The 17410-nt window shown below is 56.4% G+C and overlaps 1 protein-coding gene across 1 annotated transcript; it reads right to left on the bottom strand.

Moving 5' to 3' along the window:
• Positions 1 to 2413: 2413 nt before the first annotated feature.
• On the bottom strand, positions 2414 to 17189 carry UBE2I (ubiquitin conjugating enzyme E2 I). Its single transcript, XM_031447596.2, has 7 exons — positions 17064 to 17189; positions 12073 to 12148; positions 11818 to 11901; positions 10774 to 10846; positions 6880 to 6989; positions 6671 to 6750; positions 2414 to 4391 (listed from the first exon to the last, which is right to left on the bottom strand). Exons 2-7 carry the CDS (start codon positions 12136 to 12138, stop codon positions 4328 to 4330), a joined length of 477 nt encoding a protein of 158 aa, XP_031303456.1. The 5' UTR covers positions 12139 to 12148; positions 17064 to 17189; the 3' UTR covers positions 2414 to 4327.
• Between the last annotated feature and the right edge of the window lie 221 nt (positions 17190 to 17410).

Raw genomic sequence — 17410 nt, 5'->3', positions numbered from 1 at the left:
CCTCAGTTTTCCTTATTTGTAGGCTGGAGATAGCAGCAGAGCCCACCCTTCAGCAGGTGGGTCTCAGCACTGAGCAAGCTGCAGCTCCTCTAGTCCACAGGGGATGGGAAATGGCCACTATCCTCCCAGAACCCTTTAGTGTCCTGGGGAGGGGATTTTTCCTTCAGGGACCCAGCTTTCACCTCCAAAGTTTGAAGGCATAACCTCATCCTTGTGTGATCCCACAGCCAGGAGAGGGCTGGGAGCCTGTGCCCGAGACCTTGCACTGAAGGCTTTACCCTGGTCCCCTGCCCCAGGCCCCTAACAGTGGTTTTGAGCTCCAGGGTCAGTGAGGGGGTGGCACGGGGCACTCACGTGTCACTGCAGGAGTTACAGCACAAGACACCCTGCCTATTGGGGTCTTGGTGGGGCCAGTGAGTTCACCCTGGGGGCTTTAGGCTGGAAAGGGTCTGGCAGGCAGGGGAGCAGCTTTTCTTCCTTAGGGCCAGAAGGGCCTCAGGCTTGGCATAAACCCTCGGAATGGCTGCTGGCGGGAGGGGAGAAGGGGCCGCAGAGGTGAGGGGCATCTCGGTAAGGCCAGGGCACTGACATCGGTTTTAACAACGAATGAACCGACGCCCTCCGGTGGCAGCCCTTGGAATTGCAGGCACAGCCTCCTAGCAGTCAGGCTCCTCCCACCGCCCTCCCACTGCTTAGCATCTGTCCAAGGACATGGTAGGGAAAGGAGAAAAGGGAGGTGGACCACAGGGAACTCATGAACACACAGGGACTCAGGCCAGGAGACTCAGGCCAGGGTTTCTGCCTCCCCTACCCTGAGGACCTTGAGAACTGCAGGAAGTTGTCCCATTGCCTGTGCTCTCCTGGGTGGTTCTGTGGCTCCAGGTGGGAGGGGGTCTGGTCTAGGTCTGGCCCCATGCCTGAGCTTCTGGGGTGCACTCGCTGGAAACCCCGTGGGGGTCCTGTGGCCAGCACCTGCGCAGGTGGAGCCGGCGGTGCCAGGCCGAGTGCCTGGCCCGATGCTCTGGGGCCTCAGGCCTGAAGTTTGTGTGGGGACAGAGCAGCAGGCCCGCCAGGGCTTTACAGCCCCCATGAGGCCTGCCACAGAGCTGGCAGTGGATGGAGTGCCTGCTCCTCTAGGCACATCACTCTGCACACTGGAGGCTGAGGCGCGTATCCCAGCTTGAGCTCCAGATTCTCTCTTCAAAGGTGAGAAAGACCCCTTTGGGATAGTCACCTGTAAGAGAGCCCAGGGAAGGAAGAACCCAGGCCCAGGCCCTATGACTTTCTTTTGCTGCTTCCTCATTATTTTCTTCTAGGAGCTCAGATAAAACAGTTTTCTGACTAATGCTGGAGACTTTGGGCCAAGTGCCAAAGCCTGTTGGGTCTGGAGAAGGCAGCGTGGGTGTGACCCAGTGCGCCAACCCCTCCATCCATCAGGCCCACGGCCTCCACAGACAGGGTCAGTGTCTGGAGGCCACCAGATGAGCCTCCTGGGGCCACTGTGGCAGGACACCCCCAGACTTAGAAGCAGAGTTAGCTGGGGACAGATCTGGGCCAGCACTCCCTGGGCCCTTCCCTGCTGGAGCTGGCTTAGACCGGTTCAAGCTGGCTCAAGTCAGTGCTCTAACCCTCCAACCTGGCAACTCGTCGTCATGGCAACCTCAGACTGGAGGCTGACCATCAGCAGGGGCTGGATGTGTGCGTAGTGTGGTGGGAGGGCCTTGAGCCAACCTGTCAGGGAGCAAGGTGGCCTCGTGTGGGTGCACAGGCAAGAGGACACAGTGCTGGCTCAGCTGGGACAGTCTAGGGAGGCAGGGGGACCCGCAGGGAACCAGAGCCCAGCCAAGAGCCTACTTGGGCTCCGGGCACAGTGGTTCCAGGGGAGATGAGGCCCAGGGCTCCCAGCCTGTCCTGCCTGTGGTCGGGTTCCTTGGGAGGCCCCAAGGCTGACCTTGCTCTGCACCTGTGTACAGACTGGCCCAAGCCAGTCCTAGACACACCATCCCAGGGGTCTGTCCAGAGTCTGAACCAAGGGCTCATGTGCACTTTGGCACCGTGAGAATGGCGTCCCGGCTCCATGAGGAGGTCCACCCCTGTGGTAAGAACAGCCCCAGCTCCCTCGGGACAACCTGTTCCAGGTCAGGGAGGTGCAGGCGAGACTTGGTGACTAGGCAAGGGGTCAGCACAGGATGTGTGCCCAGGTTCGGGCCGCAGTGGCGCATTAGGGGGATTCAACTTTGGCTCTAGGGAACATCACCCCCTGCCACTTGTGAGTCACTGGGCATCTGAGGCTGCGGGCTGAGGAGGGCAGGCAGCATGGGACAGGCCAGCCTGGCTCCCGAGGGCAGGGCGGCACAGAGCAGGGGTTGGCCTGTGCAGACCGGGCAGGAAAAGGATACCCTGCAGGCGGCAGTTAGTGGAAATGTTTTAATTAGAGGATTTTTAGATACAGTGGTTCATCTATTGCCCACAATTCCTTACTAATTATTAGGCGCCTCATGCTGGGAACACACTCTCTTCCCTCACAGTAGAAACAGGATGGTCACAAGTCATAGTTCTCATGTTACAAGAGTCACATCTTTGTTAAGCCAAGGACTGTGGCACAAAAAGGACATTTCGTTAGCCGAAGTCATGACAATTTACTAGAAACATTGATTACTTTAGAATGCTTTAACTAGAAAATATATTGACTTTCCATATATATTAACCATATACAGGTGTAACTATTACTAAGAGTAGTTCGGTCATTACAAAATAAGACGTTCTGGAAGAGGCTACAAATACACAACCCGCTGGATCCCCCCAGGCCCCCTGCGTCAAACACATCATGGACATCGAATTGGGGCTCAGCAGCCCGACGAGTGTGCAGCTCAGTGAGAGAGCAAGGCACTGGGGCCTCGGAGCTGCACGTGCTGTGGGCTCAGGAGCCCTCGGACTCTTCAACTTCCACCGCCATCCTGCCGCCAGGCCGCGTGTTTCCTGGGGTGAGCTTCGGCCCTTCCTGACCTGGGGCCCAGTTGATGGGCCCTCCTCGAGCTCCCATGGGGATCACTCAGCCCCCTTGGTCTGTGGGTTGAAGCCACAGGCACTGGGTTCTGACAGCGAGGGCGAGGCCAGCTGGGGATGGGTCAACACTGTGCTCACAGGGACCCCTGAGACCGGCCCCCACCTTCAGCCCCTCCTGCTGAGCCCGCTTCTGGACGAAGACGCTCTGCAGCGGGCTCAGGTTCCAAGGTGCCTGCCGAGGACAGTCAGAGCAGGGTCAGACACTTCAAGAAGTGGGAAGAGCATGAGGGACAGCGGCCCGAGTTACCCACAGACCACCCAGTGGGCGGGTGGCTGATATGCGAGCACTGGGGGGAAGATGCTACATGCGGGGGCTCGCGGCAGCCTGGTGCCAGGTGGAGGCTGCACACCTAACCCGCAGGCTGGGCTCCATCGTTGTGGCCCAGCCAGCCTCAGCCGCCTGTGCTGGCCATCAAGGGGGCAAGCTGCTTGGACAGCGGTCCTCCCTGGGTTCGGCGGGCCTGGGTTCAGACATCTCGTCCTCCTGACGGCCCAGGTGGTGCGAGCTCCGGAAGGGTCTTGACGCCAGTTCTGACCCCACTAGACTCAAACTCTCTCTAGTGCTCCACAAACCCAGAGCCCTGGGGTGGGGGGACAGAATACACAGCACTATTTACAGAAGATGGGGACAAGCGCCACTGGGGCCGGGCACACAGAGGCCACCTCCTCACTGTTAATGATGATAATGCAACAAAAACCTTTATATAAACAGTTTATTTACTCTAAACAGCAACACAGACAAACGCCATATAAACACGAAGTGAAGCGGAAACGCAACGCTGGCTGACTGTGGATCTGAGGCCTGTAAGCAACACAACCCGGGCTCTGGGAGAGGCGGCGGCGGGGGGGGCGGGGCAGGTCTGATTTTCGGTTTCGTGCAGCCAGCTGGGGCTAAGTGCGGCTCTAGACGGTGTGAAGCATGCCTGCACCCGCGAGCAAGGGGACTAGCTCCTCGGGACTCATCGAAGTATAAAAGTTTATAATTTTACAGCAGTTGAAATACTGACATCAATATTAAAATAAAAGCAAGTTTTACATAACAATCAAAAATACAAAAGACCGAAGGAAGAGACCCTGTATGAAAAACGGGGTGATTCAGCGAGTCGAGACTGTACCAGTGGCGGAAATGGAAAATGGCGCCCGCCCAACCCTCCCCAGGTGACCAGCAATTGTAGAGAGCGACGTTAGATTTGCAAAAATGTTGTAAACAAGTTCTTGCCAAACCAATCCCTTCCTTTTTATGCTGCCACAAGGTCGCTGCTTATGAGGGAGCAAACTTCTTGGCTTGTGCTCGAACCCTTTTCTCGTATTCCACTCTGTTTTGGCTGAGGAGGTCAAAAGAGACACACGTTAGACGGAGCGGCTGCCGCCTGAGGGCCCAGGAAGCCCGAGGAGACAGGTGGGGAGGCCGCACAGGCCGGCAGTGACCAGCAGCTTCTTCCCCCGCCCCTGAAGCAGTGGCTGTCAAACTCACCACTGGAGAAAATGGATTGCTCAGTACTACTAACTCCAAAACCAGACACAAACCTCCAGTGGGTTCCCCCTGGGCTTTTCAGTCCCACAGGAGGTGTGGGCAGGACCTCAGCCTGGACTCCAGGATGAGAACTGCCACTGATATAGGGGCCCATGTGCACCGACCAGCAGGGACATGACGACATTTACGGACTGCTGAGGCTGGCTAGAGACCCTCACACAGGTGTGCAACAGGTGTGCAAAGCCCCGAATAAGAAAGCCAGGGGTCCTTCGAGCTTGCTCAACAAGCGCAGCCCCTCAGAACTCTGCCCACAGCCCAGCGGTCACCTGTGGCCCAGGTGTGGGGTGGCACAGGCTTCTTGGTGGCACCACAGCCCCAACAGGCTCCAGGGATGGCCACAGTGCCAGTACCAGAACTGCTGGAGCAGCCCTGTGCTGGCACAGCATGAAGGTGGCTGGTGCCCACGTGGTGTGGCCCAGAGACAGGTGGGGAGCGAGGTCACAGGCCCAGCCTACCCCCCACCTTCAAGCCCAGCTCCCTGTGTCAAACCCAGGCCACCAAGGCCCCAGGGCAGAGCAACAGGCATAGCCAATGTAAGATGCGCCCTGTGATCTTTGGGAACAAAGGGTGAACAGCACCCGGTAGGTCACGTGCCCAGGAGGATGCCACCAGCCCTGAGCGAGCACCAACCACACAACCAGGAAGAGCCTCCATGGCACCGCGGCCACATAATGCCACGACACACCACCAAACAGGGAACTCAGTAAGACCTAGCACACAGCACCACGCCTGGAGCTCTCGGGGCAGGGAGGGGATGTCTCGAATCTATGGGCCCCACGCCTGTCTCAAGGGCTCAGCTCAAGCATGGACCCCAATAGCCGTATTAACAAAGGGTGTGGGCCAGCAGAGACGCTGCAGTAAAACCGCACGGCACCCAGGACACATCTCAGGGAGCTGCTGGCATACTGCCAGAAATGACCTCAGGCTCCACTAGAGTCACTGACAGCCAGGTCCCACTGGCTGGGAGCCCTGGGGAGGAGACTAGATGAAGTCTGGAGGGGCAGGAGGGCTGGGGGCTTGCTGGAGGTGCCCGGGGTGCCAGCAGTTAGACCTGGCCCTGCCTGGGAGCATCCTGTCACCCTGGCTGACAATGGGCTGTCTTGCCAACACTGAGCATCTTGCTGACACTGGGCTGGGCTCAGGGACCTAAGCCATTTTTGGGGAAAGAAATGTTATTTCTTGCGACACGGTGCTTCTCTTGGGTGGACTCGGTATACCTCCACTTTACCCTCCACCTTCAAACGCCAGCCTGTAAGGAGTGGGCCCCTGCTCAGCCTCTCATGGGCAGCTGAGCACTGACTTCAGAAAATCCTATGCTCTTGTTGCTCCGTTCTGTTCAGGCGTGGAGCTGGGGTTCTGAACGTGGGCAGATGGAGCAGCAGGGGTCAGAGCCCTCAGCCTGGCTTAAGACCCTGTCCAGACCAGCCTGGGGAGGACCGCTGAGCCAGGCCACAGTGCCAGGTTTAACCCCTGTTCACCCCAAATCTAGCTCAGCATGGATGGTGGACACAGGACTCAAATGGGCGCCACAGTGACATGCAGGTAAGGGCCAGGCACAGAGTGGAACCCAGGTGCCCAGAAGGGGACATCGCAGTAGTGGGGTGGCCAAGAGCAGCCTGAGCACTGTTCCCCTGCTGACCACCTCATGGGAGGCATCACAACCAGGCAGGGCCAGGAAGAGGAGCTGGAGACCAGGAGGGCAGCAGGAGGGCCAAGGCTGGGGGTCTGGGGTCCCTGGAAGAGCTGGGCTGTTGGACCCCCCTCCTCCAGGGTCCACACCCAGGAGTATGTTCCCGCTGAGCTGAGCTCATGGAGACACAGGCCTGGCCGCAGCTCAGAGTGGCCAACACCTGAGCTCTGCCTCCTGCTGCCCCGCCCCTGCTCACCACACACCAGCAGCTCCTGCGGCAACAGGGCAGGCCCGGCAGCCTCAAGCATCAAGGCCTGTCCCTGCCTGCCCCTCCACCCTGGCCTGCTGTTCCCCTTCTCTGGGGCAGCCTCAGCTGGACTCCCAAGAGGCCATACAAGCCAACGAGAGGTCACAGCAAGTGGGCCCAGGTCGCTACTAACCAGTAGATCGTGTAGGCCTCTGCTTGAGCTGGATCCTGTATATTTGGTTCATTTAGAAGTTCCTGTATTCCTAATAAGATCTGCATAAGAGAAAAAAAAAAACAGAGCAAGGTGGGAGACCAGCCATTTGAAAGGCAAACTTTCTGGGCACCGGGCTCAGCTACTGAGGACCGTGGGCCCAACGGGTCAAGGTGGCCTTGCGCACATACCTGCTTAATCGTGATGGCCGGCCTCCAGTCCTTGTCTTCCTCCAGGATGGACAGGCACACTGTGCCCGAAGGGTACACATTTGGGTGAAATAATGGTGGTTCAAACTTGCCTGGACCACAAGGAAGGAAGGAAATGTCCTACTGAGTAACGTCCTGCCCCCACAATGCCCCTACCTCCCCACACGGGCACCTGGCTGCTCACCAGGCCTTTGGCCAAGAACTACTTAGAGGAACCAAACTGGCTCTGAGGCAGGAAGAGGCAGGAGGAGCAGCAGGTGTCCTGATGGACTCGGACGGGAGACCATGACCTCCCCGGCACCCTGCCCAGGGTGGTCTGGATGACCGGCCCAACCCTGGAGATGGGAAGGGGCTGTAGCAAGCAAGGAGGGTCTTGGCAGGGGAGCCAGGGCAGAAGATGAGAGGCCTTTCTGAACGAGTGGCCATCTTCAAAGCAGATCAACCCGCTTCAAAACAGAGGCTTTTAGGACCCCATGTTCTTAAAAAACAGAACAACTCACCAATTTAATTTTCTTAAGAAATAAATACGCATAGAAAATTTGAAAATACAAAAGAGCAGGAAAAAAATTCCATGAGCCACACCATGGGTGCACACCTGAGCTACTACAAATGAAGCTGTGAGCATCCCTGAATGTGAATTGTGGAGCACACGTGTGCATTTCCATGTGAAAATGCTGGGTCGCATTTGGACTTCAGTAGGTTAACTGCTGGCTTCCACAGTAGCTGTGTCAATTTACATTCCACCAGCAGGCCTGTGAGTCTCCAACAGCCTCGTGACATTGCCAACCTGTGGTGTCAGCTATGGAATTTAGCCACTCTGATCAAGGATGGTGGTTGCCTCTTGTGGTTCTGACCTGCATTCCCCTGAAAGATCACCTTTCATTTCCTGTGACACACTGGGTGCTGCTTTGAAGCAGCTCTTGTTTAAACCTCTACAAGCTTTTCTTGTTGATTTGCAGATACTCTTTATATATACAGGACACAGGCCCATTATCAGTTATTTGTCTCCCAAATACCTTCTCTGAGTTCATCTTTCTACTATTTTTAATTGTACCTTTTGGTGAACATGAGTTCCTAATTTTAACTTAAGCTGAGCTATCAATCTTGTTTCTCACCTGGAAAAGATGCTCAATGAACACCAGCATCCCCCAAGACCCTCACTTCCTCTTGAGTCACTGGCTGCCTTCCTTCTGCATGGAAGTCACCCCTCTGACTCCTAACACTGCCCATCAGATGGACTGCTGACTTCCACAAGAGGAACCTCGTCCAGCACCTTGGTGTCTGAGAGCCTCATTCATGTCGTGAATGTGTGCAGACCATTCCTTCTCTCTTCAGCACTGTTCCACTGCTTACTTGTCTATTCTATTGTGAATGGACACCTGGGCTGTCCCCAGCTTTTGCTGTGACTTTCAGTGCACACACATGCACCCATGATGGGTATCTACTTGGTGAACAGCAGGTGTAAGGGCAGACATAGGGTAGCTTTGGTACATAAGCCAGGAAGTTTTCCAAGGGAAATGTCCAAAACTGACACCAGAGCCGTGGCACCCTCTTCTTCCCTGGGGCCTGCCCGTTCGCACTGTGGTTGTAACCTGCAATCATCCAGGGATGAAGCGAGGTACCTTTTCCCGTGCCGACTGGCTCGGTGGAGAGCCTCCTTTGCGAAGGGCCTGTTTGACCTAGCAGTAGTTTAGCTTTTTCTTACTGACTTGTACACGCTCTTGACATATTCAGGGTAAGTACTGATGAACACATCCAATCTTCCCTCCTTTTCACTCTCACTGGTGCCTTCTGGGCGAAGAGATGGTCTTGATTCCAATGCAGTCCCGTGTATCATTTTTCTCCTTGATGGAGCAGCACTTTTTGTGTTTCCCTGGTTAAGAACTCTGCCCATCCAAGTGATGGAGAGGTTTTCCCATCTGCCTCTAAAGCTGTACTTTCCACTGGGTGGGCTCCGAGAAGACCCAGTCCATCCATTAGAAGACCACCCTCTCCCCATGCTTTGAAGTGCCACCTCTGTCACCAACCAAGCCCCGTACACGAGTGGCATTTCTGGACTCTGCTCTGCAGGGATGCATCTCAATCACTGTGTCCCTGTAGCAGGTCTCAATCCAGTTTCCGTCTTGTCGTCCTGCTGACGGGCCGGGTGCTCTTATCTACAAGCCTTGGCTTGGGCCTCACTGCCCCCATTCCTCTCTGATCTCCAATGGTCACAGTGTTCTCTGCACTCTGCATTCCCTATGTTTTAGAATGTATGTGACAACCAAAAAACAAAAAACCCAAACAAACTATTGTGATTGGGACACACCGAATCCCTGAAAGAGCTCGGAGAGAACTGACATGGGCACACATCATCTTCCGACTCCCACACATGGCCCGTCTCGTCAGGGATGCAGGCCACTCTCGATCCTTGCAGGAACTCTTATCATTTCCAGCAGGGAGGTCTTGACCATCTTCTGTGGGATTTATTCTACGGCATTTGATGCTACTGAAGATGGTACAGTTTAAAAGCTTTCATTTGTTGCAATTACACGAAAATAGGTTTTTGTGAATTAATCTTTTATTCAGCAACCTTAGAACAGACTTTGAGTGTGTCTACAGTCTTGGGCTTTCTTCCAACTCTTTCTTGCCTGGCTGTATCTGGAATTCCAATATAGTGTGGAACAGAAGTGATAAAAGCTGCAATTTCTCTGATTTTTTATTCTTTTTTAACAGCAAATGGAAACATGTTTAAGATAACCTTGCTGAAAGTAGTGAGTTTGTGACATTGGAGCCACATGTGCTCCTCCCTAGCTCAACCTAACAGAAAGTCTCCTTCAGGACGCTGAGGCCAAGAAAACAGGGCCTATGCAGTAAAGTCTCTGTATTTCATTACAATTCAGTTAGTGAAAATCTAAAGTATATTATGATAAAGATAGTATGTTGAAAGCCCTAAATCAACTATTAAGGAAATAAAAATATAGCTAAAAAGTCATTGAAAATAATGAAGTGTTATACTAGAAAAATTCACTCAGTACAAGATAGGACAGACAGTAAAGGAGAAACAGGAACAAAAAGAACATGGGACACCGAGAATAAAAGTGAAATGACAGAGATAACGTCAACAGTCTCGTTTCTTAATTAAGACATTCTTCAAAGTAATACCTTCACATGGGAAAAAAAAATAGCAAAAATCACCCCAAATGAAATAAGCCTCCCCCCCAGTGGTTAACTGCTAGCCTTAGGAATTCTTCTGGTCATGCCATTCTAATGGACAACACGCTTCTCTCCCATGAATTACCAACCACTAGAGTAAACACTGGCAGTCTGGTCCCAGCACACGCTGGGCACCCTTCACACACTGGGGCATGTGCTGACACGCTCAGTGAACCAGCCACAGTATCAGTGGATTTCCAGCTACCAAAGGGGAGCATCTGGGGCACCTCCTGAGTTTTGCTAAACTGCATCATGACACTGTGGCCACAGCACTACCTCAGATGCAGCCGCCTTCTCTGGAGGCACAAGCACACTATCCATCCAGGCTACACACGTAGCAAAACACAGCAAGGAAATTCTACCAGGTGACAAAACCCTGAGGACCCCTGGTCCTTCTGCATGTCCGTCCCTATCCAGGGCTGGAACTTGGTGGCACCTCATTCTTGACGGGTACTAAGGGCCCAGGAGCCTGCCAGTGATTAGAGCTGGGATCCGAGACTAGGCCTGGTACGTGCACCTCCAGCTTCTAGGCCTAGTGTAGGGATCTGAGCCTCCAGAGCCACCCCTGGGGCAGAATGGGACACAAGGCTCTCAGGCCCAGGCTCTCTGAAGAGGATCTTTGAACTCCCTGCTGGAACATGGCTGAAGCCGAATGACCTCTGAGGACTTCATTCTACTTACATTTCGGTGGTGAAGATGGATAATCGTCTTTGAAAAGCATCCGCAGTTTAAACAAGCCTCCTTCCCATGGAGTCTGTTGGGAAATAAACCATGATTAGGTGTGCTATGGGCCTCTGAGGTGGGCTGGGCACAGGACGGGCAAGGGGCTTGCTCCCGCCACACCCCAAGGGCTGTGAGGGCCCCACAGAAAGCGTTCCTAATGGCATGCAACTCCAGTGACCCACCACCAGGATTTCGGTGCCTCTATGGGCCCCAGAGTTAGTTGAAAAGGGCCCTCCCTGGAGAGACAGATGGCTCTGGGGGGCTGGCACCCCGGATTCACACCAAGCAGGTGTGGTGAGGACTTGGGGGCTCCCTTGGAGGGGCATTCTGCAAGGCCCCTCCCCCACATCCTACCAGTCCTGGAGCAGCCTCCTAGCTCCACGACCCAACCCAGTCCTGTCACACCTTCACAACCATGGGTGGGAAGAAATGCAGGTGATGAGGCCCCGTCATCACCCAGACACCTCAGGGGGCTCCTCCTTCCTTCCTGGGTCACCCAGGAAGAATGCAGGGTCACTGGAGACCCTCACTCCCAAATGCTTCCAACAAGCCAGCCCTAATGAACCCAGGCACACTCAAGTGAGTGGAGAAGGCAACACCGTGGCCCACGAGTGAAGGACATGCGGGACCCCATGCAGCTGTTTTAGGTGGCCAATGCTTGGCCCCTGCACCTAAGGATCTGCAGGAACCCTGGGCTCAGAGACCCCCAGGGTAGTGTCGCCACGTGCAGCTGCGTCAGCCTGTGCGCATCCTCAGCCCCTCCTCCAGGACTCCTGCTCCGGGGAGGTAGCCGGGCCTGGGCCCCAGACCTGTGTGGCAGCACACCTCCCCACCTGCCATAGCCCAGCTCCTGTCTGAATTAACACTGCCGGGGGGAGGGGTCACATGTCACTCTAACCTTGTCCCCTGAGCCAGGGGACAGGACCAGGGCCTGCATGACCGTCACAAGTGTCATGCACACTTAATTCTGAGTGCTTCCAAAGGGGGCGCGGCCCCTCTTACCCCCTTCTTCCCAGGAATGGCGCACTCCCAGTTCATGAGGTTCATTGTGCCGTCAGGATTTTTTGTTGGGACAGCCACAAAACCCTGAGAAAACAACACACAGGCACATCAGTGCTGCGGCGGATGGTTCCCTGTTCGCAGGATAAGCCCACAGGTCTCAGCCCACAGGCCAAACGGCCGACCTGCAGGGGCCTGACATTCTTGTCAAGGGGAAACCGACCACCCAGCGGTGTGCAGAAGGAGAGCTTTCCTTACAAACGGATGGTCTTTCCTCCAAGCTTTCCTCTCCTGGGCGAGTCTGCTAAGGGCGATCCCCGACATATTCGAGTCCCTGGAAGAGAGGCAGAGCGTGCAATGAGCAAAGGCGGCCTGGGGCCCTCTGCCTCTTACCCTGCCTGGCCCTACTCCCATCCCCAGGCCCACATGGCATGTGCTGCAACCTCCATTTCACGGTAACACGCAGGTCCAGAGGTGAAGCCACCAGTCCAGGTCACATAGCTGCTAGGGGCTGCATGGGAGAGGCGATGCCATGCACTCCTAGTCGTCACCTGTGCACCTGTCCTGCCCTCCTGCAGCACCACCTGGCTGGAGTGATAGGGACCCCACTCCACCATCTGACTGCAGGAGAGACAGGGACAAGGTGAGTACACCCAGAGCGCGGACCTGAGACCTGGGAGGGGCAGCGACAGGGAGTTCCCCTTTGCAGGCACAGGGTGCTGTCAGGCTTCCAGCTTGGGATTAGGAGCCCAGAATCTAGACTCAGACCGGCCAGGAGGATAGCCCTTGTTCTAGAAGGCAATCGAGAGAAAAGCGCCCCAGGCAGAGAGCAGTTTAACCACACAGGGTGCTGCAGTATCCAACAGGCCCACCAGTCAGCAGGCCTGAGGGCTTGGGCGCCCCCCTCGGCCCCAGGTGCGTTCTCATCCTACAGCCCCACCCACAGATCCGCTACCCCACCACCTGCTGTGAATGGACCAAGACCTGCCTCCCATTTACTTAGGGGAAGTCAACAAAAAGAGTGAGCCCCGCAGCCAGGCTGGCCCCGCCCACCTCATGTCCACCTGCCCCGCAAGCCCACCAGAAAGAGGGCTGCTCAAACTCCTGGTCGTTTCTGGATGTCTCCCCACTCACCTCTGGGCCATAGACCCACAAGGCTTCGTGCCATCAACCATTCAGACTTACTGCCTGGGACTGTCTGTCTGTCTCCAGGGAGCCGCTTACTCAGCACACAGACCAAACCAGGCACTGGGCACACAATTGTAACCTGCTGCCCTCGACTTCCTTCTGCCCATGAAAACATGGCCCTTAGAGGTCACAAAAACTGCTGGAGAATTTGACCCTTAGTGTGTTTGCGGGTCTTCAGAGTCCATCGAAACACCAAAGACACCCTGAATCAAGTATTTTCATGAAGCAAGGCTTTAACAAGACCAAGGGGGAGGGGTCTCCTATAAGTAGCTTGCTGGTGGCTGGCCTTGACCCTGCAGGCTTGCACTGGTGGGTCCGTCCAGGGGACAGGCCTCCTCTGGGCCTCTGGCAGGGACGAAGTCCAGCACCTTGAGTTCCCGAGTACAACATGGGGTGCTCTCTGCAACCACAACAGGGCTCTCCACCAGGCCCAGAACAAACTTCTGCCAAAGACAGCACTGGAAACCAGCTGTGATGGTCCTGCATCCGTCTTAACAAAAAACTGGGGACCACCAAGCCCATCTCAGAGCAGAGAAAGGATAATTCAGAAAATAACCTACTCTCTAAGGGTGAAGCCTCAATTCAAACCCAGGGGGTCCTCCCACTCCAGAGAGGGCTGCTTTCCTGTAGCAGCACCATCCTCCCACCCTGCCCCGGCCCCAACCTTGGCTCAGGCTGACCCCCTCCCCCCACTGCCCCAGCAATCCAAATTGCACCCTTGTCCCAGCATGTGCAGTACACAGCCACCACCACCCATGCCTCAATAAGACAACACAAACAGGCCCCTTGGTGCAGGAGGGGTGGGTGGGGTCAAAAGTTCAACAGGAGACCTGCCATCAGTGGACCTGGGCAGGTGCCTCACTGAGTGCTTGTTATGAGGGTACAGCCCCAGGCCCAGTGGTCCCATGGAGCCAGGAACTCTGGGAGGATCCAGCTCTTGGATGACTCCCCAAGAAGTAAGCAAAATGGAGGAGGAAATTTTGGGATTGCCACCGCAGAAGACCACAGCAGCCTCCAGCATCACCCAGGAGCCCAGGTCTCAGTTAGCGGGTGAGTTACCGCAAACCACCAGACCAACCAGATGCGGTGTGTTGTCAAGAAGCACATACTCTCCCATCATATGAAAAAGGGAGGGTCTCAATCAAAGCCCCCACTCAGGAGGCATGATGACAGATCTGCCGATGTGGGCCACAGCTCTGGCACTCTGACCCCTGATCACACCTTCCAAAAGGCTCTAACCTTACTCGACCTCAAGATTAAGTTCAAGACAGGTAACACCAGGCCTGCACCCAGAGTTTCTCTTCACCACCATACAGTCCCAGAGTTCTGGTTGCCCATTTCCTCCCTATCCGTGCACCTGTCAGGAAATCAGTGCCACGTCCAGGATCTCCTTCCCTGGTCCGTCTGGTATCAGGCAACTTAAACAAGGAATCACACAAGTGTCACTGCCTGGAGGGCTCCCACGGGAGGAAGTTGAGTGCTGGCAACTAGTAGGTGCCAGGAGACGCAAAGTAGGATGATGGAACGGGAGGCAGCTCAGTCCTAACAGCGGTCAGGCGGGCCACCCGGACACAACCTGTGGCATTCTGCAGGGGACTGCTATCAGGTGGGCTCAGCGTAGGAACAGAGGGAAGAGTGGAAGGGGGGGCACGGGTCACAAGGGCCTGGGGGCTACCTGGGAATGCCTGAGGTAGACGGAGAACTGGCAGGGGGTCAGGGCAGAGGAGAGCACCTGCCAGCTTTGGTCTTTAAGGCTCTCTCTGGTTGGAGGCTGGGGCAATAGTCCAGAAGTCTAAAAATCCTTCATTTTGCGACTTTCTCAAACCCACACTTCCAAATCATTCTTCTAAATAGAACCTGACCCCACCCCATCCCCAGGGCTGGCAAACATGCCCCTCCCACAGGTGGCTTCAGGGACAAGGAGGATCTCCACAGCAGGCCCCTTACTGGCCAGGGCAAAGCACATAGCACGGGCTCCCAGACGCCTCTGAATTCAAAAACCGAAGACCAGCAGCCCAGCATCGGCTGTTGAAGTGAGGCACGAGGTTCCTGGCGAGTCTGCATTCGGCCAGGCATCAAGATAGGTTTCTGAAGCCCCAGGGCAGCAATCCGAACACTGAGGAGCCATGGATACCGTAATAGGCAAACTGACACTCAGACCACTCCAGAGGGGCTGGGCCGGGCCAGAACGCAGAATAGGCCAGCAGGGCAATCTTGAGTGCTGCCTGCCTGCTGACTTGAGTGCCAGGATCCTGCCACAGGCCACTTCTGCTGACAATGGACAAAGCCTCCTCTGCAGGCCGTGTCCTAGCACCCAGCTGTGGTCATCTCAGGTGTAAAAGGTAATGAAGGGGTCCCATAGGAGCTCACGCAGCCCCTTCCTTGGGGTGCCAATGGACCAGGTCTCCAAAGTGGTGCTTCTACTCCCACTGGCCTCCTGCAGGCCAGGAGAAAGCAGCCAATTTGTAACATTTTAATTACAACAGGGAGCACTCCTTCAGAATCCCACTTAAAACCCAAAAATCCAATCTGCCTTCCCCAACCAAGAGAGAGAGGCACTTAAGGAGTGGTTGAGTGTTGCTGGAAACTTGAGAGCAACAAAGTCGTAACGTGCAAGGGTAAAACATTCAAGACCTGCAAGAGAGCCTGCAGGACAGGAGCTGGGCTCTGCAGGCAGACCCTGGAAGTTTTCACCGCCTTCCTCCAGAGCTTGAGTGGGCTGTACTAGAACCCACTCATCTCAGATCATACTCTGCTGGCTGACAGAACAGACTTTAGAGCCACTTACTGGCTGCATGTGTGGGTGAGGTGCTCATCTCTCCCAGCCTCAACCTTCTCACCTGTAAAATGGATGATAGCACTACTGACCCCCCGCCGGGTGGCCCACAGTGAAACTGATGATGGGTGAGCAGCCCTAGATGGGTTTTCCCACCCAAACGGAAACTCCTCCGGAGGGGAAGGTATCCACTTTACCTGACCCAGGCGCTAGGCACTCAGGAGACCCTCCAGCCCAGGTGGCACTTCCCTGTCCTTTCCTGACAGACCTCCCAGGACCCCAGGCTGTTTCTGAAGCAAGGCCCCAGACCAAGAGTGAGACTCACCAAAGGCCCAACAAGATGCAGAACTCACCCCTAAACCACCAGAGGGGCCATGAGCCAAGTCAGGACAAACTTGGGACCCAACTCCCTTTTCTGTGGGGCAGGTTCTTTACCCAAAGGTAGGATTTTCTTAATAGCAAGAAACACTTAACAGTAAAAAGCCAACTCCGCAAACACAGAACAGTAACTTTGCAGACTGAGGAAGTAAGCTCGTTTTCGAATCACACAAACCAAACCAGTTGATACTGTGATTCAGGGGCAGCTGCAGGCCGTTACCATGAGCCCAGCTAATCATTCCCTTGCCTTCCTCCTACTCGCGTAACTACCAGTTCCAGCCTCCGTGCAATTGGTACAAAGCAATCTTGGAAGGAAAACTCCCTGTCGAGGGAAGTGCTAAGGCTCAGTATCCCACCAACTGCGAGCGGAGCTCTGGAGGCGCAAGAACTCGGACTTGTTTTCGTTTCTGGACATCAAATGCCACCCCCCCACCCCCAAACGAGCCGACGCTTTTGCAGCGCGAGGCTTTCCACTCTTTGTGCGGTGCTCCTCTCCCGGGCTGGAACGCGCCACAGGTTCGCGCGCAGACCGTGACCCCGGAAACGCTCCGCCCTCGGCGGAGGGCTCGGCGCCCGCTCGCGAACCTGTCAGCGCGGCCCGAGCGGCCGGCGCCGTCTGCGGCCACAGACGCGATCCGCGCGCCCCGACCCGCCGCGACCCGCCGCGAGCGCGCGCCCGAGCGGACACCCCCAGCCTTCCGGGGCCGCGGCGAGGCTAGGGACCAGGCCGAGGTCCGCAGAGCCCAGCCGTCCGACCCACGCCGTGGCGTCAGCAGCCCGGAGAGGGCTAGTTCCCGGGAGCGGGCCGGGCCGCGGGTGGAGGGCGCCCGCCGTGCCGGGCCCGACGGCGGCGGAGGCCCCGGCCCGCCGAGGCCGGGTCTCCGGCCTGCCCATTCCACGCGCTCACCTCGGGCGGCCGCGGCCCGGCGAGCGAAGCGGACGAGGAGGCGGCGGCGGCGGCGGCGGCGGCGCTCCCTTTGTCTCGGGACTTCCCTCCCGAGCCCGCTCCGCGCGCAGCCCGAGCGCTCGAGGACCCCGGCGCGGGCGGGGCGGGGCGGGGCCTATGGGGGCTGCCCGCCGCGCGCCTGCCCTGCGCCCCACCGCCGCTGCCGTATGCCCAGCACCGCCCGCGCCGCCGTGAGCGGCCCGTCCCCCGCTTCCCGCTGCCGCACGTCCGCGACCCGTGCCCGGCCCGGAAGCCCAGCCCGGGGGCGATTTTCCAGTCTGGCGGCGCTCTGGACACCTGCACCCTTA

This window comes from Camelus dromedarius, chromosome 24, assembly GCF_036321535.1.
Source record: "Camelus dromedarius isolate mCamDro1 chromosome 24, mCamDro1.pat, whole genome shotgun sequence".
Taxonomy (NCBI): domain Eukaryota; kingdom Metazoa; phylum Chordata; class Mammalia; order Artiodactyla; family Camelidae; genus Camelus; species Camelus dromedarius.
Note: the sequence above shows the minus strand (reverse complement) of the source record. Positions and strands in the feature narration are given on the sequence as shown.